This window comes from Lynx rufus, unplaced genomic scaffold (assembly GCF_022079265.1).
Source record: "Lynx rufus isolate CCGP_SWC_20201006 ecotype Redwood Valley unplaced genomic scaffold, mLynRuf1.p SCAF_6, whole genome shotgun sequence".
NCBI lineage: Eukaryota > Metazoa > Chordata > Mammalia > Carnivora > Felidae > Lynx > Lynx rufus.
Window position 1 is genome coordinate 109,076,787 of NW_025814878.1, and position 21,289 is coordinate 109,098,075.

At 38.1% G+C, this 21,289-nt stretch overlaps 1 protein-coding gene and 1 pseudogene across 2 annotated transcripts in view; both read right to left on the reverse strand.

Annotated features, from left to right (window-relative positions):
- The window catches only part of DNAH8 (dynein axonemal heavy chain 8), a 321,754-nt gene that overhangs the window by 269,378 nt on the left and 31,087 nt on the right, over nt 1-21,289 (reverse strand). For both annotated transcript variants that reach the window (XM_047102369.1, XM_047102370.1), the window contains exons 9-12: nt 16,507-16,614; nt 13,839-13,940; nt 5,981-6,127; nt 847-1,044 (exon numbers count right to left, since the gene is read on the reverse strand). In XM_047102369.1, coding sequence (XP_046958325.1) covers nt 847-1,044; nt 5,981-6,127; nt 13,839-13,940; nt 16,507-16,614 — 555 coding nt within the window. The remainder of the gene's footprint in view (nt 1-846; nt 1,045-5,980; nt 6,128-13,838; nt 13,941-16,506; nt 16,615-21,289) is intronic.
- Nucleotides 10,670-12,084, reverse strand: LOC124528381 (dnaJ homolog subfamily C member 2-like; annotated as a pseudogene).

A 21,289-nucleotide genomic window follows, 5' to 3' on the forward strand; every position in this document is an offset into this window, starting at 1 on the left:
GAAAGGCAATCTATGCCAAAAAGAAAGCGTCAGAATTTTAGGGTCATTCTTATTTATATTGCCCAGATTACCTTAATATAATTTTTAAAGAATCTTTAAAAAATAAATGAGGAAAATATATATAATTTTTTTCACCATCATGGCAAGAATTTCAGGTTCAGGAAGTGGACAGAGTATATTCTTGTCCCTCTCTGTATCTCCAGGACATTCTACAGCAAGAAGAGACCATTCCCTGGGGCTAAGCCTAGGTTTACAGTACTTTTATGATAAGAGAGTAACTGAGGTCATGTAAGCCCAAAAGGTGGGAGAGAAATATGTTGTGGTCCCACCAGACATATTTTTTTAAGTACCCTTCATCCTTCTGCTACCCCATAAGCTATGACAAACAGGATGCGGTCTTTTTTAGAGCTGTGCTCTAAGCTGAAGACAGAATGTAGCCATAAAGTGCAAGGCCAAGTCTGGGAGGGCAATCAATCTTCCTAATCTGTCCTCAAATCTTTTCACATTTAAAACAAACAATAAGGATGACACATCTTCTCTTAGACAGGAAAATCGACATGGGCTCTTCGGCATAACAATAATGGTAACAATGGTTCTGATGCAAACTAGACATGAACCCCAGCTACAATAGCCTTTTGGGCTTCTGTTATTCATTGATATCTTTTACTGAATATGCTCATTTTTCATATATTTTGAGGAAAACATTTTGTGGACTGGTTAAAAAATTATTCACACTGGCAAATAGTTTTGATCAATTACACAAGAGTAACTTATATAGTAGATATATAAATTCCAGTACTATTACATTTCAGCTTTACTAAAGTAAAAGTACGTATAATTACTTACCTCTAAACCATTGATTTTTGTCATGAACTCTGAGAAATCTGTATCAAATTCTGTCCTTCTTGGATCCAGAATGTCATACTGTTTTTTCTTAACGCCTTGATATATACTTTTGAATTTTATTGCCATAATATCTATTCCCTCTATGGTGGAATTACTCAAGGCTGAATATGTCTGCACAATCGTTATCATTTCTGTAATCTTAAAAAGAGAAGTGTTATTTCAGAAATGGGGTATTAGCACCCTTCCCTAGAATAAGCTCTTAATAAATCATTGACTTAAGAAACAAACCAAGGGGTGACTGGCCAGCTCAGTTGGGGAGAATGAAACTCTGGATCTCCAGGTTGTGAGTTTGAGCCCCATGTTGGGTGTAGAGATTACTTAAAATTGAAATCTCTTATAAATAAAAATTTAAAAATTAAAAAAAAAAAAATAAACAGGCCCTAGAATCATTTACCTAAAACCAGCCAGAGGAGATAAACTAGAAGACAAATCTCTGTCACCAATCATTACTACCCTTAGACTTTCTATCATGTCTAGAGAGAGTTTACTATCTTTCTCAGATTTTGATCACTTTTCCTTTCAAGAGGGGAAAGAAAAGAATTTGAGTAAAAGCTCTTACAGATGTCTGAATAATTTTATCTTTTTGCTCTTGAGAATTTTCTGAAAATCATTTCTCTTGGATCACTAGATTAAAAAGCTTTACCATTCTGGAGTGCTTGGGTGACTTAGTTGGTTGAGCGTCTGACCTTGCCTCAGGTCATGATCTCATGGTTCGTGGGTGTGAGCCCCATGTCGGGCTCTGTGCAGACAGCTCGGAGCCTGGAGCCTGCTTCAGATTCTGTGTCTCCCTCTCTCTCTGCCCAACCCCACCCCTCCACCCCCTCCTGCCCCTTCCCCGGGCGCTTGTGCCCTCTCTGTCTCTCTGTCTCTCTCTCTCTCAAAAATAAATAAACATTTTAAAAATTTTTAATTATTTAATTAATTAATTAATTAAAAATCCTTTACCATTCTTCTTGGCCCTCACCACAATTCTGAAATGTCAGACTAGCAGAAATCCACATCTGTTTTGCCTTTCACCTGCATTCAAGCAACAGAAGTCCCAAGAAGCCTAAAGACAACTGCAGTCAGTTCTGACCCCTGAAGAGCCTTGGGAAACCCTCAAAATAAACTTTACTGCACAAATGGCTGCTTCCATCTGGATGTACCAACACCACCACTTAACCAAAACAAAACAACAAAACAACAACACACAACAGTTCTTCACATCTACAGGCTACTCAGTTATTTAACCTTCATCAATGATTCCCCACTTTGATTCCTGCTTTGGAGAATAATGCTCAAAGCTCTCCAGGGCAGACCCATTGGTCCAAGGCCAAACAAAATGAACCTGTTTTCAGGGGATTCCTCCAAATACTACACACCATGAAGACAACAGTACTGGTCCTCCTACCGAGCCGGCAGAATTCACATAAATTCCCTCCACCTGACAACCAGATGACCATTTTCAGAGCAACTGTACCTCTTACACCACTATTTCTGTGCACTTCCAAACACCACTGTCATCCTAGAAGCCAGCCGAAACCTGGAGGAAATACGAGCCCCCTGTAATTTGCAACACACTGTATATGCTCTATGTAAAGATGAGAAATACCTGGCTCTCCAACACATACAGTCCACATACCTTAAAAAACAAAAACAAACTTTAAAAAACAGACCAAGGAACTCAAACTACCCACTTGCTGTGTTCTTCTAGGCTGCTGAGACTGCCTGCTATCCCTTACCGTGCCACCTGGTCCCAAGGGCCAGAGACTAGGATGGAATTCCTGTCACTAACACATCCTCCATTTTGTCCATGGGTGGATGAGGGGCCAAAAGCAGAGACAGCAGTCAGTCCCATGCTTGGCCTTTCCAACTTAGCCAGTGTGTCTCCTACCCCCAACACCACATAGCAGCAATGTGAAAGCCAGTCATGGTGATCAGCCATGACCATACCCCTGCTTGTTTGTCCTCCTCTTGGCTTTTTCACCAACTCACTCTTTATCAGCTTTTGACCCCTCAGTATTGACATCCAACTTGTGATCCCTTCTCTGCTCACCAACCTTGGCATCTTTCCCAGTTCTCAACTTGCTATGATTGCCTCATCTCAATGTCCCCCTACCCTACCTACTAGCTCCAGTTCCTTAAATCTACCCCCAGAAACACCAGCTTCCCATCCCATCTCTTCTCTCCCACAAATGTTCAGGGTGAGAAGCAAACAAAACTAAAGACAGGGCTCTGGGAAACATCAACATTCACCAAAATTTACATGGCAGGAAGAGGAAAAGGAAGCAAAGGATACTGTACTTCCTTAGTTCTGGCTCCTTAGGACAGACTAACACTAATGCCCCATCAAGTCTCCATCTACCAAAAGAAGGTGCAGCCTAGTGACACACTAGAACTTTCCTCACTTGTTCCTTAAACATTTCTGCCCAAGTCTGAGGTCTCAGTTCTCCAACCCCAACCTCAGTCCTGTCTGTCCTGTGACTTTGGTACTTGTTCATCCTGACATCTGAATCTCAGCTTTCCCTAATAGGCTCTGATTTAGCTTGCCTTTCTGACTCCCCTGTTCTACTATTTTAGAGTTCAGAGAGGTAGCCCAACAGTGGTTGCTACTGTGCCCCACTCATCAGGGGAAGCCCATCCAGGCAGCTCAGTAACCAATCACCTCTGGAAAAACATGCAAAACCCTGCCACACTTCAGGGTAAGTTTTATAGCCCCAGCTTTGCAAATCTGGATACCAATATCCACCAGTTACACATGGGAACAATGCCAATCATCTAAGGCATTCTTAGTACAGGGGTATTGGGATAACCTGGCAATCGGGATGCACTTTAGGTGAGGTGTCTGGGTGGGGGGCATTAGCTCTGGTGCTGAGCCCTTGTGGCATGAAATTGTGTCCTTAAGATTAGAGGCACAGCTTCTCTAGAGGTAGAGTAGGGTAAGGAGCTAGTGCAGCTGGCCATTACCACCCACTCCCTTCAGCATCAGGAATATTTGGGCTGCTGCTTCATGAATGGATGCCCATTAAGCCCAGCATTAGACCTGCCACCAAACATCTTTACTGCTAATAGGCTAATCATTAAGGTCTAGCCCTGAAACTCTACCAAGTATAGAATTATACCCAGGTTGACAGGGGTCCTAGCTCCTAGAAAAACTAAGGGTAAAGAAATCTCTATTGTTCACAAAACATCTTCATATAATAGTTTCCTACCTATGGTTCCAAAATCACAAACAACAACAACAACAAATACATTTCATAAATTTGACTTTATCAAAATGAACAACTATTGTGCTTCAAAGGACACCATCAAGAAAGTGAAACGATAACTCACAAATTGGGAGAAAATATCTGCAAATAATAACTGATAAGGGACTTATACCCAGAATACATAAAGAACTCTTACAACTCAGCAATCAAAATACAAAAAAAACAAATTAAAAATGTGCAAAGGATTTGAATATAAATTTCTCCCAAGAAAAATTATAAATAAGAGAATTAAAAGATGTTCCAACATCATTAGTCTTCAGCAAAATGCAAGTGAAAACCACAATGAAACAGATATTACTTCACAGCCTCTAGTTTGTCTAAATTCAAAAAGGTAGACAATAATAAGGTTGACAAGGATGTAGAGAAATCAAAACACTCATACATTGCTGATGAAAATGCGAAGTGATATAGCTGTTTTGAAAAATACCTTGGCAGTTTCTCAAAAAGTTACCGTGTGGCCCAGAAATTCCAATTCTATGTATACACTCAAGAGAAACAACAACATATATCCACACAAGAACATGTACACAAGTGTTCACAGCAGGATTATTTGTAATGGCCAAAAAGTGAAAACAACCCAAATGTCCATCAACTAATGAGTAAATAAAATGTAGCAACCATACAATGCTATATTATTCAGCAATAAAATATAATGCTACAACATGGATGAACCTTGAAAACATTATTGTAAGTGAAAGAAGCCACTCACAAAAGACCACATATTATATGATTTCATTTATATGAAATTTCCAGAATAGGCAAATCTATAGAAACAGAAAGTAGATTAGTGGTTGCTTAGGGGTAGGTAGAGAGGAAAATAGGGTGTGTCAGGTAATGGGCAGGGTTTCTTTTAGAGGAAACAAAAATATTTTAAAATTATATTTGGTAATGGTTGCACAACCCTGTGAATATATTAGAAAATACTGACTTGTACACTTTGAATGGGTGAATTGTACTGTATGTGAATTATATCTCAATAAAGCTGCTAAAAAAACCAGCCCCACACAAATATGTATTAAGGACTATACTCGATAACTTGGTTCTCTACATCATCCATACTTTCCTATCTGGGCTGGATCAGGAGGTTACAAATGAAAACTAGGCGTCCAGACATGTCCAGGAGATGCCCTTCAAGCTGTGTAATGCCCTCACTGATTTCCAAAAAATGATGAACAGAATCCGAAGCATTACCAGGACATAGGGAGTTGGCAAACTGGTGGGGGAGGGGAAAGGATATCTACATGAGATCTTTATAAACGTTTCAAAAGCTGAGTCCAAGCAGCCTCTGGTATTGGCTTCCCTATACCCCCTGAAAAAATACCACTCCTCCCCAGCTAGTGCTAATACATAAATCAAAGGTGCAGAAGTGTTTGACTCGTGTCTGCCCAGCAAAGGCATCACCCACATAGTGTTTAACTATACCCCATTTTTAACTGGTCTAGAAGGATGTGTCTATACATCCAGATATTATACAACTACTGGGTTCTGCCAGGTATTGTAGGTATTTCACCACACACTTTTCCTCAGCCTAATACAATCATTAGACACAGAGTTTTCGAAGGTCAAGGTCTACAAATAGAGGTAGAATTGAGGTCTTGAGAGAGGTGAAAGTGTGCAATAGCTTTGCCATCATCAGGAATGAAAAATAAGTTATATCAAAATGTGATCTGTAAGTAATCTGTAAGTAATAGGAGATGATTCATATCAATAGTGAGACAAGAGATCCAGGTCAGTAATTCCCAGTAGTGCTCCATAAAGTATGAAATAACCAGAAAGGGTTGGGGCGGGGAGGGGGGGGGTAGGTGAAGTGACTGCATAATGGTTACCTTCTCCAGTCTTTTGCAGAAAGCTTCAAATTTTCCAAATATATACATTTCTGAAACCTCAAAAGATTTTTCTCCTGAGGACTCTAAAATCTGTTTCCTTGTCTTATGAAAAGATGTCTGATATTCCTTGAATAGGAAAATGCAATCCTATGAGAAAATTAAAAGAAGGTATGATGAGAGTTTGTTCAGGAGTCAGAAATTCAAGAATCTGTCCTCACACGGTGCCGATGGCATCAGCCCCTCAACAGGAGCTGTTGCTGTTACCATTAAAATTCAAGTTCTCCGCCTACCTATTGAAAAGCCTGGGATTGTGAAAATAGTTTCTTTTAATTTACAACGTACTTTCACTTTCTTCATTCGCACTGTTTCCCTTATTTCCTGTCATCAGAGTGTGCCATACACTGTTTGTACATTCCCATGGCTAGTTAGAACTCCTGGGAGGGCAGAAATTATCTCTCAATTCTATTTATCACTCATCTATCTATCTGTTAGTATCTATTGTTCATCAACATTCTTTTCATACAGGTATGTAAAACATTAAAACTCTGCAAAACTAACTTATCATCCAGCCACCGTTTCTCTACAAGGAGATCCTAAAAACTTTGATGAGTGCATTGCTGAAATCCTAGTGGTATTTGACTTTAACTACCGCACTGGCCAGTTCAACCAGGCTGGTGAACCTTTTTAAATATAAAAGAGGATGTGGTCCCTAGGGTCCAGTAGGAATTCTTTGTCACATCACACTAACATTCCCAAAAAAACCAAACCAATTAAAAAAATATAATGTTGGGGTGCCTGGGTGGCTCAGTCAGTTAAGTGCCCACTCAGCTCAGGTCATAATCTCATGGTCTGTGGGTTTGAGCCCTGCGTCGGGCTCTGTGCGGACAGCTCAGAGCCTGCAGCCTGCTTTGGATTCAGCGTCTTCCTCTCTCTCTGCCCCTCCCCCGCTTGTTCCCTCTCTCTCTCTCTCTCTCTCTCTCTCTCAAAAATAAATATTAAAAAATAATAATAATAATGTCAAACTTTCCCAAAAAACTAAAAATAGAACTACCCTATGACCCAGCAATTGCACTACTAGGCATTTATCCAAGGGATTCAGGTGTGCTGTTTCAAAGGGACACATGCACCCCCATGTTTATAGCAGCACTATCAACAATAGGCCAAGTATGGAAAGAGCCCAAATGTCCATCGATGGATGAATGGATAAAGAAAAGGTGGTATATATATACAATGGAGTATTACTCGGCAATCAAAAAGAATGAAATCTTGCCATTTGCAACTATGTGGATGGAACTGGAGAGTATGATGCTAAGTGAAATTAGTCAGAGAAAGACAAAAATCATATGACTTCACTCATATGAAGACTTTAAGAGAAAAACAGATGAACATAAGGGAAGGGAAACAAAAATAATATAAAAACAGGGAGGGGGACAAAACAGAAGAGACTCATAAATATGGAGAACTGAGGGTTGTTGGAGCAGTTGTGGGGGGGGGGGATGGGCTAAATGGGTAAGGGGCATTAAGGAATCTACTCCTGAAATCATTGCTTCACTATATGCTAATTTGGATGTAAATTTTAAAAAATAAAAAATAAAGTTAAATTACAAAAAAAAAAAAAAACACCTTTTCCAAAGGCACCCATAGCCAGTCCAATTTTTATCACAATGCCATCTCTCTGGTTCTGGCTCTTCCATCTCCCTCCTTGCAAACAAGGCCTCTTGCCATTATATTGGGCCCACTTGGATAATCCAGGATAATCTCCCTATCCAAAAATCAGCTGATTAGTAACCCTAATTCCATCTGTAACCTTAGTCCCCCCACACCTTGCCATATAATAGATTCACATGTTCTGGGGATTAGGACATAGACATCTTTGGGGGGCCATTATTCTGTCTACCACAGTCACTAAATCAGAATTTCTGTGACTGAGACTCAGGAATCTATATTTTTAACAACTTCCTGGGTGACTGCTATAAACATTCAGATTTATGAATAAGTGATATTATACTTCTAACTATGACACATCTTGCCTCTTCTATCTCAATCTCCAAAACAAACATAACTGCTTCTTTCAAGGTCACTGATTATTTTTCATTCACCCAATAAGTTTATCAGTGCGTACCATGTGTTAGGAACTCCTTGAGATGCTGGGAATACTGATAAGACCTCTAACCCTCATGGAATATACCATCTAAGAGCAATTACTTTACATTACTTCCCCTTCACCAATCAATCTCTTCATGTTGGACAAAGGAGGTAAAAGGATTTGAATAGACACTTCTCCAAAGAAGATATATAAATGGCCAATAAGCACATAAAAAGATGCTCAACTATAGCTAGCCATTAGAGAAATGCAAATCAAAACCACAATGAGATACTACTTCATACCCATTAGGATAGCTATTGTCAACAAAATAGACAATAACAAGCATTGGCAAGGATGTAGAGAAAGGGGAACCCTCCCGCATTGCTGAAGGCAATGTTAGATAGTGTAACCACTGTGGAAAACAGCTTGATGGTTCCTCAAAAAGTTAAACATAAAATTACCATATGGCCTAGCAATTCCAGTTCTAAGTATTACCCAAAAGAATTGGAAGCAAAGACTCAAACAGATAATTGCACACCAATGTTTGCAGCAGAATTACTCACAATGGAAAAATGGTCGGTAGCAATACAGATGTCTTATCAACACATGAGTGGATTTTAAAAAACGGGGTATATCCATACAATGGAACATTAACTTACGTTAGCCATAAAAAGGACTGATATTCTGACACACTGCCACAAATGACAGAACTTGAAAATGTCATGCTAAATGAAATAAGCCAGGCACAAAAGGACAAATAGTGTATAGTTCCACTTAAATGAGATACCTAGCATAGGCAAATTCATAGAGACAGAAAAGAGAATACAGGTTACCAGGGCTTGTGGAGGGGACAGATGGGGGAGTTATTGTTCAGTGGATACAGTTTCAGTTTGGGATGATGCAAAAGTTCCAGAAATGGATGGTCCTGATGGATGCACAATATTGGGGATGTACTTAATGCCATTGAACCATATACCTCAAAATGGTTAAAATGGTCCATTTTATGTTCTGTGTATTTTACCACAATTTTAAAACTTGAGTTGTAAAAAAAGAAAATAATTTTTAAATCTTCCCATAAAGAAAATGTCCAGCCCAGGTGACTTATTAGATGAGTTCTATCAGATCTTTTTTTGTACAATATTTTCTGTTTGATTTTCTGAATGCACACACAACAAAGATTATCATCAGGTCATGTCATAGCTGTACTTGTACTCAGTACCCTTGAGCGTCTTCCTCTGCTTTTACTGTCTCAACAAGTCCCTTATATTATTTCAGGTTGTTTTTCTTCTGTCTTGCAAGGCACTGCTTCTGCTATTTTTTCCCTATTTTTCAGGGGTATTAGATATGTTTTCAAAGCTTGTTGCAAAAGCTTCTGTTCTTCTGTTGTCCAAAAGGTGAAATCTGTGCATGGACTTTCAAATTGTTCCAAAGGTGGTGTAACTGTCAGCTTGAGGCATGACTCCCTGTGGTGTGCTGTCTTTTTGATGCAGGTCATGATTTTGGAGACTCTTTTTTTTTACCAACTCCATAAAAAGAGTATGTGTTCATGTAATTGGCAACAGCTTCCTATGCTACTGTGATTTATAAGAAATACACAGATTTGGTCATTCAGGTGACCAAAATACATTTCTCCATATATATTTGGTCTTCATCCATGGTTCCTGGCTCACATCTCCCAAAAACCTTGCAATTTCACAAATTACAAGAACAGCGGGAGTATTTTTGTTATAAGATTTGGTCTCTTGTCCTCGGTTCTTGAAATTGCTTTCGAGCCATAAAGGTGAAATGGGTGTTTTGTTATTCATAACAAGCCCCTTTCCACCACAACTGGGTTTACATCATGAAGTGACTTCTGGAAGCACTAAGGGTGGGGGCTGGTTGCCAGGGGAATGAACCAGGAATGTCTTACCCCCAATTCCCGGGAGGGGGGAGGGCTGCAAGTTGAATCAATCACCAATGGCCAAGGAGTGGATCAGTCATGCCTATATAATGCAATGAAACCTCCATAAAAAAAAAAAAAAACAACCAAAGCATAAGAGACTGTTAAAAACTGAGAACAAACTGAGGGTTGATGGGGGGTGGGAGGGAGGGGAGGGTGGGTGATGGGTATCGAGGAGGGCACCTTTTGGGATGAGCACTGGGTGTTGTATGGAAACCAATTTGACAATAAATTTCATATATTGAAAAAAAAATAAAAAATAAAAACATTTTACTATTAAAAAAAACAAAAACAAAAACAAAAACAAAAGGAGGGGGTTCCAGTTGGTGAACACATGGAGATCTGAAGAGAGTGGTAGACTCCAAGAGGGAATGGAAGCTCTAAGCCCTTTCCCCATACCTTGCCCTGTGTACCTCTTCCATCTGTCTGTTCCTGAGTTATATCCTTCTATAATAAACCAGTAATCTAGCAAGTAAAATGTTTCTCTGAGTTCTGTGAACCACTCTAGCAAATTACTGAAACTCAAGGTGGGGAGTGTCATTGGAACCTCCAATCTACAGCCAGTTGACAACCTGGACTTGCTACTGGCATATGAAGCCCCACTCTTGTGGGGTTTAACCTGTGGGATGTGATGCTATGTCTGGGTAGATACGTCAAAATGGAGTTAAACTGTAGGACACCCAGCTGGTGTCCCAAGAATCGCTTGTTGGTTTGGGGAACTCCACCCACCCCCCAACACGCACACACACACAATTTCCCATCTTGAATCTGTTCCAGCAAGGAAGAAGTTCACAGCTTTAATTAGTAATTGCAGGTCACTTCTCTTCTGACCGGTTTTTACTGCCATTTCCACCTTCGACAGTTGATTTGTCTGCATTCCTAGATGCTTGCCACATACAGGGCCTTAGCTTCCTCCTTCTCCTTTGTAATTTGCTCTTTTGCTTCTGCCATCTGTTTTACCAGAAAAACCATTCCTATTTCTTTTGTAGATGCTGATGCGTTTCATTTAAATACATAAGCTTGCTAGTTGGAACCTATCTCAAAGTTTTTCCACTTCTTCCTTCCCTCTAACCTGCCCCATCTCATTATCAGAAAAGTGATTCCAGGTCTTCCAAGAATTATGAAGTTTTTGCCTTTCCCTTTTAATGGCTTTTGTGTCCCCTGGGTATCCTTCCCTTCTTTGCCAATAACCTCCTCTCCTTTCTCCTGAGCTCTCCAAGCAGCTTCTGCTTCAGCCCGTCTTTGTTTTTCCTCAGTTTGGGGCTCCTTCTGTTTTCCTTCTGCTTGTGCTTTCTTCTCTGCTCCTTTCTTGGCTTTTTCTTTTTCTTTTAAAAAAATTGTTTTACCCTTGCATCACAGCTATATATACACTATCAAGTAATGTTCTCATTCAATTCAGTTCTTTTTTTTCTTGATGTCCCATTGCTCTGTCATGCTTCTCAATCCATCTCCTCTCATTGTGACATCCTGCTTCTTTATTTAAATACAAAAATCCTCTCCAGGAGTAAAACTTATACCAGAAGGAATAAAATGTCTCTCCATCTTCAAATGGTGAATTCATATCACCAAGTTTATGAGCTTTTTTATTCTTTATCTAGAATTCCTGTCAAGCCTTGGGGAAAACACTCTGAAGAACTTGTCCTTTGCTTCACTTTTATTTATTTTTTTAATATAAGTTGTTTTCAAGTTGGCTAACACACTGTGCATACAGTGTGCTCTTGGTTTTAGGGGTAGATTCCCATGATTCATCACTTACATAAAACATCCAGTGCTCATCCCCACAAGTGCCCTCCTCAATGCACTTTTAGAAGTAACTGAATTATGAGAAGTAAGCTGTGTTAGATTCTCTTATTTTCACTGGATCAGACATTTCATAAGCTTTCATAATGCAAGTAGTTATGAAGTAGCCATGATTTCCTTCTTTTATTGTTTCTTCAGCTGCTTTCAGTGATATTTTAACACCATTTTTTATGAGCAGCTTTGGTCTATCTCTGTGTAACTCTGTCTTACGTGGCCAAATCCAAGAACCACATAATGATCCTGGTTCTTCCCGTGTTTGGGATCAAGTATTTTCAGCATGAGAAACCACCCTAATGAGGCAGGCCAGGCCAGGTCTAAGGACTCAAAGACAGGGTCCTACAGGACTAGTTAAGAGGGTCCTTGGCTTCATGCAGTATGGAAATCAAACATGAACCAGCAGGAAGTGGGAGAAAAGTTTTTTGAAGATATAGAGAGAGCAGATACGAAGAGCCATCTGGGAGACTTGAAAAGGAAAGGAGCTTGAGTCTCATCTTTGCTTGGGGTCTCAGGCTTTTGCTGGCATTTGTGACCTGGTGCATGTGTTCTCTTAGGCATCCAGGAACTGAGCAGAACAAGGGCAGGATCCAGGTGTCCTTCATATCACTCACTCCTTGAATGAGTCTTGGCATCCAGATGTCTAGTGCCAGTCGTCTAGAATAGGCACATGGTGGCTCTGCCCGGGTCATTCCTTAGATATCATCTATTGTGCTGGAAGACTCCAAAGATACCATTATCTCTCTGTCCCTCGGGAGGAGGACATATGCTATTTGCATTACAAGGCATGTGAGGAGTGGGGTGCCGGTGCGTGTCCTAGCAAGAAAAGAAGCTGGAAAAGAAGCAAAGGGGGAAAAAAACCCAGTTTTTTCTCTCATAGGGTCCCTTGGGTTTCTCTGTCTCAATAAGTGTAGTTCTTCACTTTCTGTTCCCTGTCACCACTGGTTCCAGAGGTCATCAAATGGTGACGGCAGTGCTTAGGCAAAGCCCTGTGAGTGCAGCAGTTCACGTCCCGTTTGGAGAGCACTGAGCATCCTGTGGCTCTGCCTCCCAGGCCCAACCTTGTGCCTTGGTTCCATAAAGTCCACAGAACAGCACATGAAGACAGCCAATAACAACTCCTGGATGAAACCTTCCTGCTGTGCTCATTTCCTGCATACTTTAAAACACAGATCCTTTTAATTTTTTACAAACTTGTCCAGAGAATAGAAAAGGGAGGCATACTATCTTCCCCTCCTCCATCTCCACTCATTCTGAGACCTTAGTGCCAAAAATACTGACGAGGACACTATGAGAAAGGAAATTTGCAGGCTGTCTATCTCTCATGAATATAGTTGCAAAAACTGTAGCAAACAAAATTGTAGCAACCCAAATTTTAAAGTTTTTTTTTTTAATTATACCATGACCAGGAAAGTCTCATTTTAGAAAACCGAAAGATGTCATCCATCACACTAACAGACTGAGGAAAAGAATCTAATAAGCATCACAATAAATATCTGCAGAAATTTCTTTTTTAAAACCCATTCATAACTTTAAAAAATATCTCCTAGTACTAAAACTAGGAATAGAACTTCCTTAATCTAGTCAAAGATGTATCTAAAACCTATGAATGCATCAGGTTTGCAATGCAGAATGCAAAATGGGGAAATGTCTGAAACATCCTCCTCCAGAAGATGATCAAGACCAGAAGCCATCTATCATCTTGGTTATTTAAGAATGTATGGCAGTCGTCGTCAAAACAAAAAGGCAAGAAAATGAAATTAACAGGAGCTGAAGTGAAAGGCAGGGACCAGAGTATATGATACAGCAAGAAGAGTCTGATGTGGGCAGCCATAGATAAGATGAGGAACAAATTATACCCTAAATGAGCACTAAATATAAAGGAAAGCTGATAATTCTAATGAGGCTCCTTTTATGTTCTCATGCTACTCTGTAAATGTTTTTTCAAAGTTAACGTGTTCTGTGAACGAACAAAGTAAACAAAAGTAGGCCAGACAATGAAACCTTTACTTTATGAAAATAAGAGTATTTATACAAACCTGAATTTTCTTTAATACAAGTGGAGTTTCCTGATCCCATACGTGGACAGTTCCCCCATCAGTAATATATGCTTTACATGCTGTCACCATTTGATTTGTTACCTAAAATAAATACAAGTCCAAAATAACTACAGGTAAAGAGAGAAATAAAAGTTAAGATTTTTAAACCATAACCAAAAAAATATGATAAATAGTAAATTTACAAGATGAAACCACAATATAAAAAATAAAGAAATACACATTCTAGTCCAAACCAAGAAAATTCAAAATTTTGATGGCATTTAAGTCAATGTCACTGGGGCCATAAATTTCAAAGTCCTCTATATTTTTCTGTTGTTTATCTTTCCTCTAATTAGGATCCAAGTGTGATTCTTCACCATTCTTCAACATGCAAACTAAATTTAAAGTTAACCACATCCCCAAAATAGTGGGAGAAAAAAAAAACAGTCACTTAAATGGTCAGGAGGTTAGACTGAGATGGCAGGTTGACACACAGACATTTTGGAGAATTCCTAAAATATGGAAAGCACATGGGATCAAATTTCCAGAAAGGAGGTGTGGGGGGGAAGACTAGAGAAAACCAGAACCCAGTTCTGGAGAAGGTTACCATGAAGGTGGAACATTTATGGGAAATCTTTGAGGTGGGAGACAATGAGAGGTATCCCTTGTTTATGATGCTGCACATTGAAATTGGAGCAGCTTGTATAGTAGGTAACAATGACATATGCTGGCAGGACAAAGCCATGAGTGTGGACTATGCCCCAGGTAGCTTCTGTGCCCCAGGAGGACATGTCAGAGAAAAAGCTCTTGACATTCCCCCCTGCCCCCCCCCCCACACACACACAAGAGACAGACTACAAGGAACAGCACAGGAAGGCAAATTAGGAGTTGAAGACAAAAATAGGCAAACAACTAAGAATGACCAAACAATTAAAGAAAATAAACATGGTAACAGAGGCATTAAACTCAACAAAAAGGAAATACAAAAAAAAATATGTAAAATATTTTAAAATATCTTTTATTAACTAAATTAGTTCAGGAGGAAGATATGAGAGTATTTTGCATCACAAAAAGAAAACAACTAGAGAACTTGGAAGTTGAAATTTTTATTATCAAAATAAAAAAAATTTATTGATGAACTGACTGGCAACTGGGACATAAATGAAGAGCAAATGAGTGAGCTGAAAGGTCAAAGGACAGAAAGTGACAAAAAAAATTAAGAGAAATGGAAGTTAGATTCAAGGGGAGAGACTAAATTGAACAGGTAGGTAAGGAATAGTCAAAATCAAAACAAGGAAATTTCTCAGGAATGGAGACAAAAGTCTTTGGATTGAAATAATCCAGCAAACACAGAACAAGATAAATGTAAAAAGAAACACATCACTTTGAAATTTTAGAAGTTCAAGGATAGAGAAAAAAATCCTAAAAGCTTTTTGAAAGAATAAGGTTGCCTACAAAGGAAAAATAATCAGATTAGCATCTAATTTCTCATGAACAGTCCTGGATAGGAGACAACAACATCTTCAAGTTTCCAGAAGAAAATTATGTTGAAATTGGAATCCCAGTCAAACTAACATTTGAGTGGCAGGACAAAATGAAGCTATTTTCACACATGCAGGAATTCAGGAGGTTCACCACACACAGACTCTCTCTCTGAAAGAACCATTTGAGAATACTTTTCACCCAAAGAAATAATGAATCCAAGATGGAGGAAGATATGGAAATCACCAAACAGAGGTGATCAAAGAAACTAGCAATGCTTAGATTTTAGTCGGAATACATGTGGATTCAAAATGTTAACAAAATATTAGGCAAAATAGTTTTAAAATATTAACAAAAATAGGGGCGCCTGGGTGGCTCAGTTGGTTAGGCAACCGACTTCAGCTCAGGTCATCATCTCACGGTTCATGGGTTCCAGCCCCGCATCGGGCTCTATGCTGACAGCTCAGAGCCTGGAGCCTGCTTCAGATTCTGTGTCTCCCCTTCTCTCTGCCCCTCCCCTGCTCACACTCTGTGTCTGTCTCTCAATAATAAATGTTAAAAAAATTTTTTTTTAATATTAACAAAAATATAAAATGAGAAATCTCAGCGTGGGACATACATAACAAGAAAGAGAGAGACAAGGGATGGGGAAAAATCCTAAACTTCTTGCCTTGTTTGGGAAATAGATGATGATTAAATCTATTCATTTGCTTGTTAAAAGAAATGTGACTGCTACTTTATATATTTATGTTCTGCTTGAATCACAAAGAAATTCCATTAATGTGTTTTGTGGATGATTTTTCAAGTTACTTAAGTGATGAACCATATGTCATCAGAGGAAGATTTTACACAAACTACAGGGCCACCGGGAGAGGCTAAAGACACATTGTTAATAGTGGACACAATTCTTAGGTCCTGAGGAAACTATCTGAACAGAATAAATTAGAAAAGCACCAGCTACATTTAAACAAAAGACCTGAGGGCTTACCTCTAACAAAAAGAGGGTACACCTTCAGTTAAGTACAACTAACCAGTCAACACCTTTCGTTTCTTGTCCACTGGAAGTATTAAAATCCATAACTCGGAGAGGCACCCAAACTTCCCAGTTCCCTTCTCTGGCCCCGAGGGAAAGTATTATTAACTTTTTTACAGGGTGACATGTGTGATATCTTCCTTGGAAACTTACTTTGATAAACAACGAGGTCATTCTCTCTGAGGTATTATAATACCGTGACACACCGTGAATCATTCTGATGGCATTAATCAAATTTTGTATTCCATGTGCCATGGAAACCTAAAATTGAAATATATTAAGGGAAGTCCGTCATATATTTGTATTTTTAATAAACAATATTCTATAAAATTCAAAACTCTAAACATGCATAAAATAAGGCTGAAACTTTGATCTTAAAGTCAAATTTTACTAAATGCAATGTAGTGTCCCAGACTGGATCTTGGAACAGAAAAAGAATATCAGTTTTGACAAATGTACCAAGAAAATACAAGGTGTTAACAGGAGAAACTTGAAGACGATTCTGTACTGTCATTGTAACTTATCTGTACATCTAACCTTAAAAGTTTGTTTAAAAATAAAATTTAAGAGGTGAAAATGATTTTAGGATGAATAGTTCAAGATAATCTATTTAAAGATGAAGAAACTTGATATCTTCAAGGGTAAAGTGACTTGCTTATGGCCAGAAAGCTAGTTTAAAACAGAGATCAGACTAAAACCTATTTCCACTTGTGCAATTCAATTCACCTTTCAGCAAACCTACTAACTACCACCAGTTTTGGAGGATATTTGGGAGAAATTCAAATATATAAATTCAAATACAAGGACAGTTCTAGAGGCAGTCACAACAGAGTGGAAGAGATACATGCAAAACAGTGAAACAAGTGGAAAAGCATTCAGCAAAGGGAAACAAGTACAAGAGAGACATAAACCATCAGGAATGTATATTGAATGCTTACGATATGCCAGGCACTAGGCAAAGAGCTTCACATACTACCTTAATTTACGCTGACTGATCATTTAAGGTACATTTGATCATCAGATCTGAAACATCATTGATTACAAGATGGCACCAATTCTTTACACATTAGCAAGAAAGGAAAACAATGCTCAATATGGGAAGTTTTAACTCTCCTGTAAAACTAAGTCACCAACAGGCTAAATGCCCTCTGTAAAGGTAATCATGAAATAAACGAGCCATGGAGAAAATGACAGGAACAAAGATTCTATGTCCAAATCTTGTTCCTTGGGTATGGTGAGAGAATACTGTCTTGAAGATTTGTACCACAGGCTGGTTACTTACTCACCGTAGTCTAAATTCACACCAATGTTACCAACAAAACAAAACAAAACAAAACAAAAAAAAAAAACACTTCAATCGGAAAACTAATAATCTAAGATGGTGTCCAGTCACATCCACAATGATTCCTAAGACTGGACTCTCTTATAAGATGTGCTCTGAGTACAGAGATGTTAAATGTGAGAAAGATAAGTGTCATAGAACCTAAAAAATAAAGTATTATGATTATTCCCATTGTGCAGATGAGAAAACATAGAAGCAGAGAAGTTAAGTACCTTGTCCCACAGCTGTTACATAACTACAGTTATGTGCCTGAGATTTTGAGACCCTGCTTTTAACTGTGACACAAATCAGGATGGAAGAACAGGTCAATGGCTGTTCCACCATCAAGGAGCTTGCCTTTTGTTAGGACAAAACAGAATATATAAAAGATTTCTTTAATAATGACAAAATAAAACCAGAAATAACTACTGAATAGTGTACCGTATGTCCTAGGCATCAGATGTTAACTGTGGCTTAATTAAATCAATTGTATGTGGCTTATGTAAATTAACATCATTACTTTGCAGGTAACCTTGTATGTCAGAATTCATATTATATGTGTTATCTGTATATCAGAAAGAGTCTAATGAAAATAAGCCTTGGAGGAGTCCCTTCCACTCTCAATAAAGCAAGTCTACAAAGTGCCCCTAGCTCCAGTGAAGAAGGCTCAGAGATGGAACCAAATGGGTCCATCAGGAAAATGACCTTCATCTAAATTTAAACATCATTTATTAGAGAAGCTCCTTGAGCACATAGTTCTTACCTATCTGTACACAGTGTTTGACACTTTATATGTAAAATACATGACAGATATGCCAATACCCAGAAAGTGCAATAGCAAGATAATAAAATGAAACATTAAACATAAAATTCATATAATTTATCAACAAGAAATGGAAGCATGAGTCCTCTGAACTTTTCCTGCTCAAATGTGAGTTACAAGCTAAACTAGTTTGTGAGTTACAAACCAAAGCAATTGCTGTTTGCTTTTAATGAGAATAAAGAAAATGAGGATAAAAAGAACAGTGAATGCATCGAAGATAGTGACTATATGAGGGGGAAGCAATTATATGACAGTATTATTAGTACTTCTTTAATATCAAAGATAATGTTTGAAACATTCCTTCATCAGAGAATATAAAAAGCTCAATAACAACAACAACAACAACAACAACAACAAAATAATAATAATAATGTATATCCATGGCTAGAGCAATCAAATAAAATTTTTTAAATTACTAGGATGAAAAGAACACCAGAATTAAAGATGTGAAAATTCTATAAATTTAAACAAGTCTTTTGAACCAAGAAGTTGAAATTAGTACACCTAAAAATCTAGAGAGCTTGATAACAATAAAAAGCATTGTACCTTTCTTCCAAGTTTATTTTTTATAATGAAGAGCTTTAAATAATATAGAAAAGTACAGAGAATAGTATAATGATCAGTTATATCCATCGCTACACTTGACAAAAATTAATGTTTTGTTACATTTGTTTCATCAATATCTACTTGCAGGTAGTCCTCCTAGAATAGACTTTAAATATATGTCTATTTAATATTTGAATCTTCAACTCTTGTGAGTAAGCCCAAATGCATGTGACATGTGATAATTCTGATTTCTCTTAGAAATAGATTTTAACTGCACATGCTATAAAGCTGGGGAATCAAGTCACTGAGCTCCTGAGTGAGCCAAGTAATGGCCATAATTCTCTATTACCAATTTGGTTTGTTTTACTCATGATCATATGCACACAAACACCTAAAAAGTGATGCAAAATGTTCTAATGTGAAACGGATTTTTAAAAGGTCCCCAGCAGAAGTCCAGTTGCTGGTACTAAAGGTGTAAATAAGCTGTAAATAAAACCCATCATCTCTTTATGGAATCAATTCCAAGACTGCTCCTGGAAGTCTTCCTATTCTCTCTCATGGTGCTTCCTGGTGGAGAATAGATTCCTGCATGGCCGTAAGAACTGTCCTGACCAAGGCTCTCAACTCTACATTTTTCCCTCCTCACCTACATTAAACTCCTTGGTTAACGGAACCATCTTGGAATGGGTATGAACTACCCCTATACATATCTATCTTCTCCAAATCCTCTTTCCCTGACTCCAGAATGAAACCAGCATTGACCCTGCCCTAAAAAGTTTGGCCAACCAAACCATATAGGCAATGGCAACATGCATGTGGAGGCTTTGACTATGTCTTCAAAAATCAGAATGGAGAATGCTGAATATGTATATCAGACACTAATATAAATTATTTTGAAAGCATTTTAACTTAGAGAATAACTTGAAGAAGCAGCATGGAGAAGCAGGAACAAAAACAAAGCAAAATGCCAGAGTGCTAGATTTCAAATTCAGTCTCATGACTTACAGTTGTAGAAACGCTCAAATTCTATTCTTTGTTTTTAAAATGAGGACTGTTTTGCATACAGAATGAAAATGCATGGAAAGTATGTATTACAATGCCTACAGTAAAAGGCCAGGGGTTTTCAAGACTGTGGACACCTTTAAAAACACAATTGCCTGGGGAACTCTCCTGCCTAAACGTGATGCACAAAAGAGGCAACACCCAGCCAAAGTTGGGCAACTTTGTTCTCAACAAATATTAGTTTCTCATACTTCTCATAAATTCTCATACGTTCTCAACAAATATTAGTTTCCTTGACTTCCTCTCTCTACTAAAGAAAGGATAAAATGTACCATGCTCTACATCAGGTTCCCAGAACTTATGGATTTATAACTGGAATTTTATACTCATTGACCAACATCTTTCCATTTCCCCCACTTCCAGCCCTGGAAACTAACGTTCTATGAGTTAGTTACCATGAGTTTGGCTTTTTAAAATTCCACATATAAGTGAGATCACACAGTGTTTGTCTTTCTCTGTCGTACTTACTTCATTTAACATAATGTCCTCAAGATCCACCCATGTCACAAATGGCAAGATTTCCATCTTTCATATATATATCCACTTATCCAGTGATAGACACCTAGGTTTTTTCCATATCTTGGTTATTATGAGTAAGTAATACTGTGATGAACATGGGAGTGCAGATATCCTTATTTCATTTACTTTGAAAAGATACCCAGTAGTGGAATTGCTGGATCATATGGTAATTCTATTTAATCTTTTGAGGAGTCTCCGTACTGTTTTCCATAGTGACTGCATCAATTTACATTCCCACTAACAGTGGACAAGCGTTCTTTTTTCTCCACATCCTTGTTATATCTTGTTTTTTTGATGATAGCCATTCTAATAGCTATGAGGTGATATTACATTGTGGTTTTGATTTGTACTTCCTAATGATTAGTGATGTTGAGCTTCCTTTCACGTTCTCATTGGTTATTGGGATGACTTCTTTGGGAAAATGTCTCTTCAGTTCCTGCCCATTTTTTCCATTATATTGTTTGCTTTTGTTATTGAGTTGTATAAATTCTTACATATTTTGAACATTGATTCCTTTTCTGACATATGATTTGCAAATATTCTCTTCCATTCCATAGGTTGCCTTTACATTTTGTTGATATATATATACATCAAAAAATATATATTATATAATAATAATAATATATAATATATAATATATATTATTATATATATTATATATTATT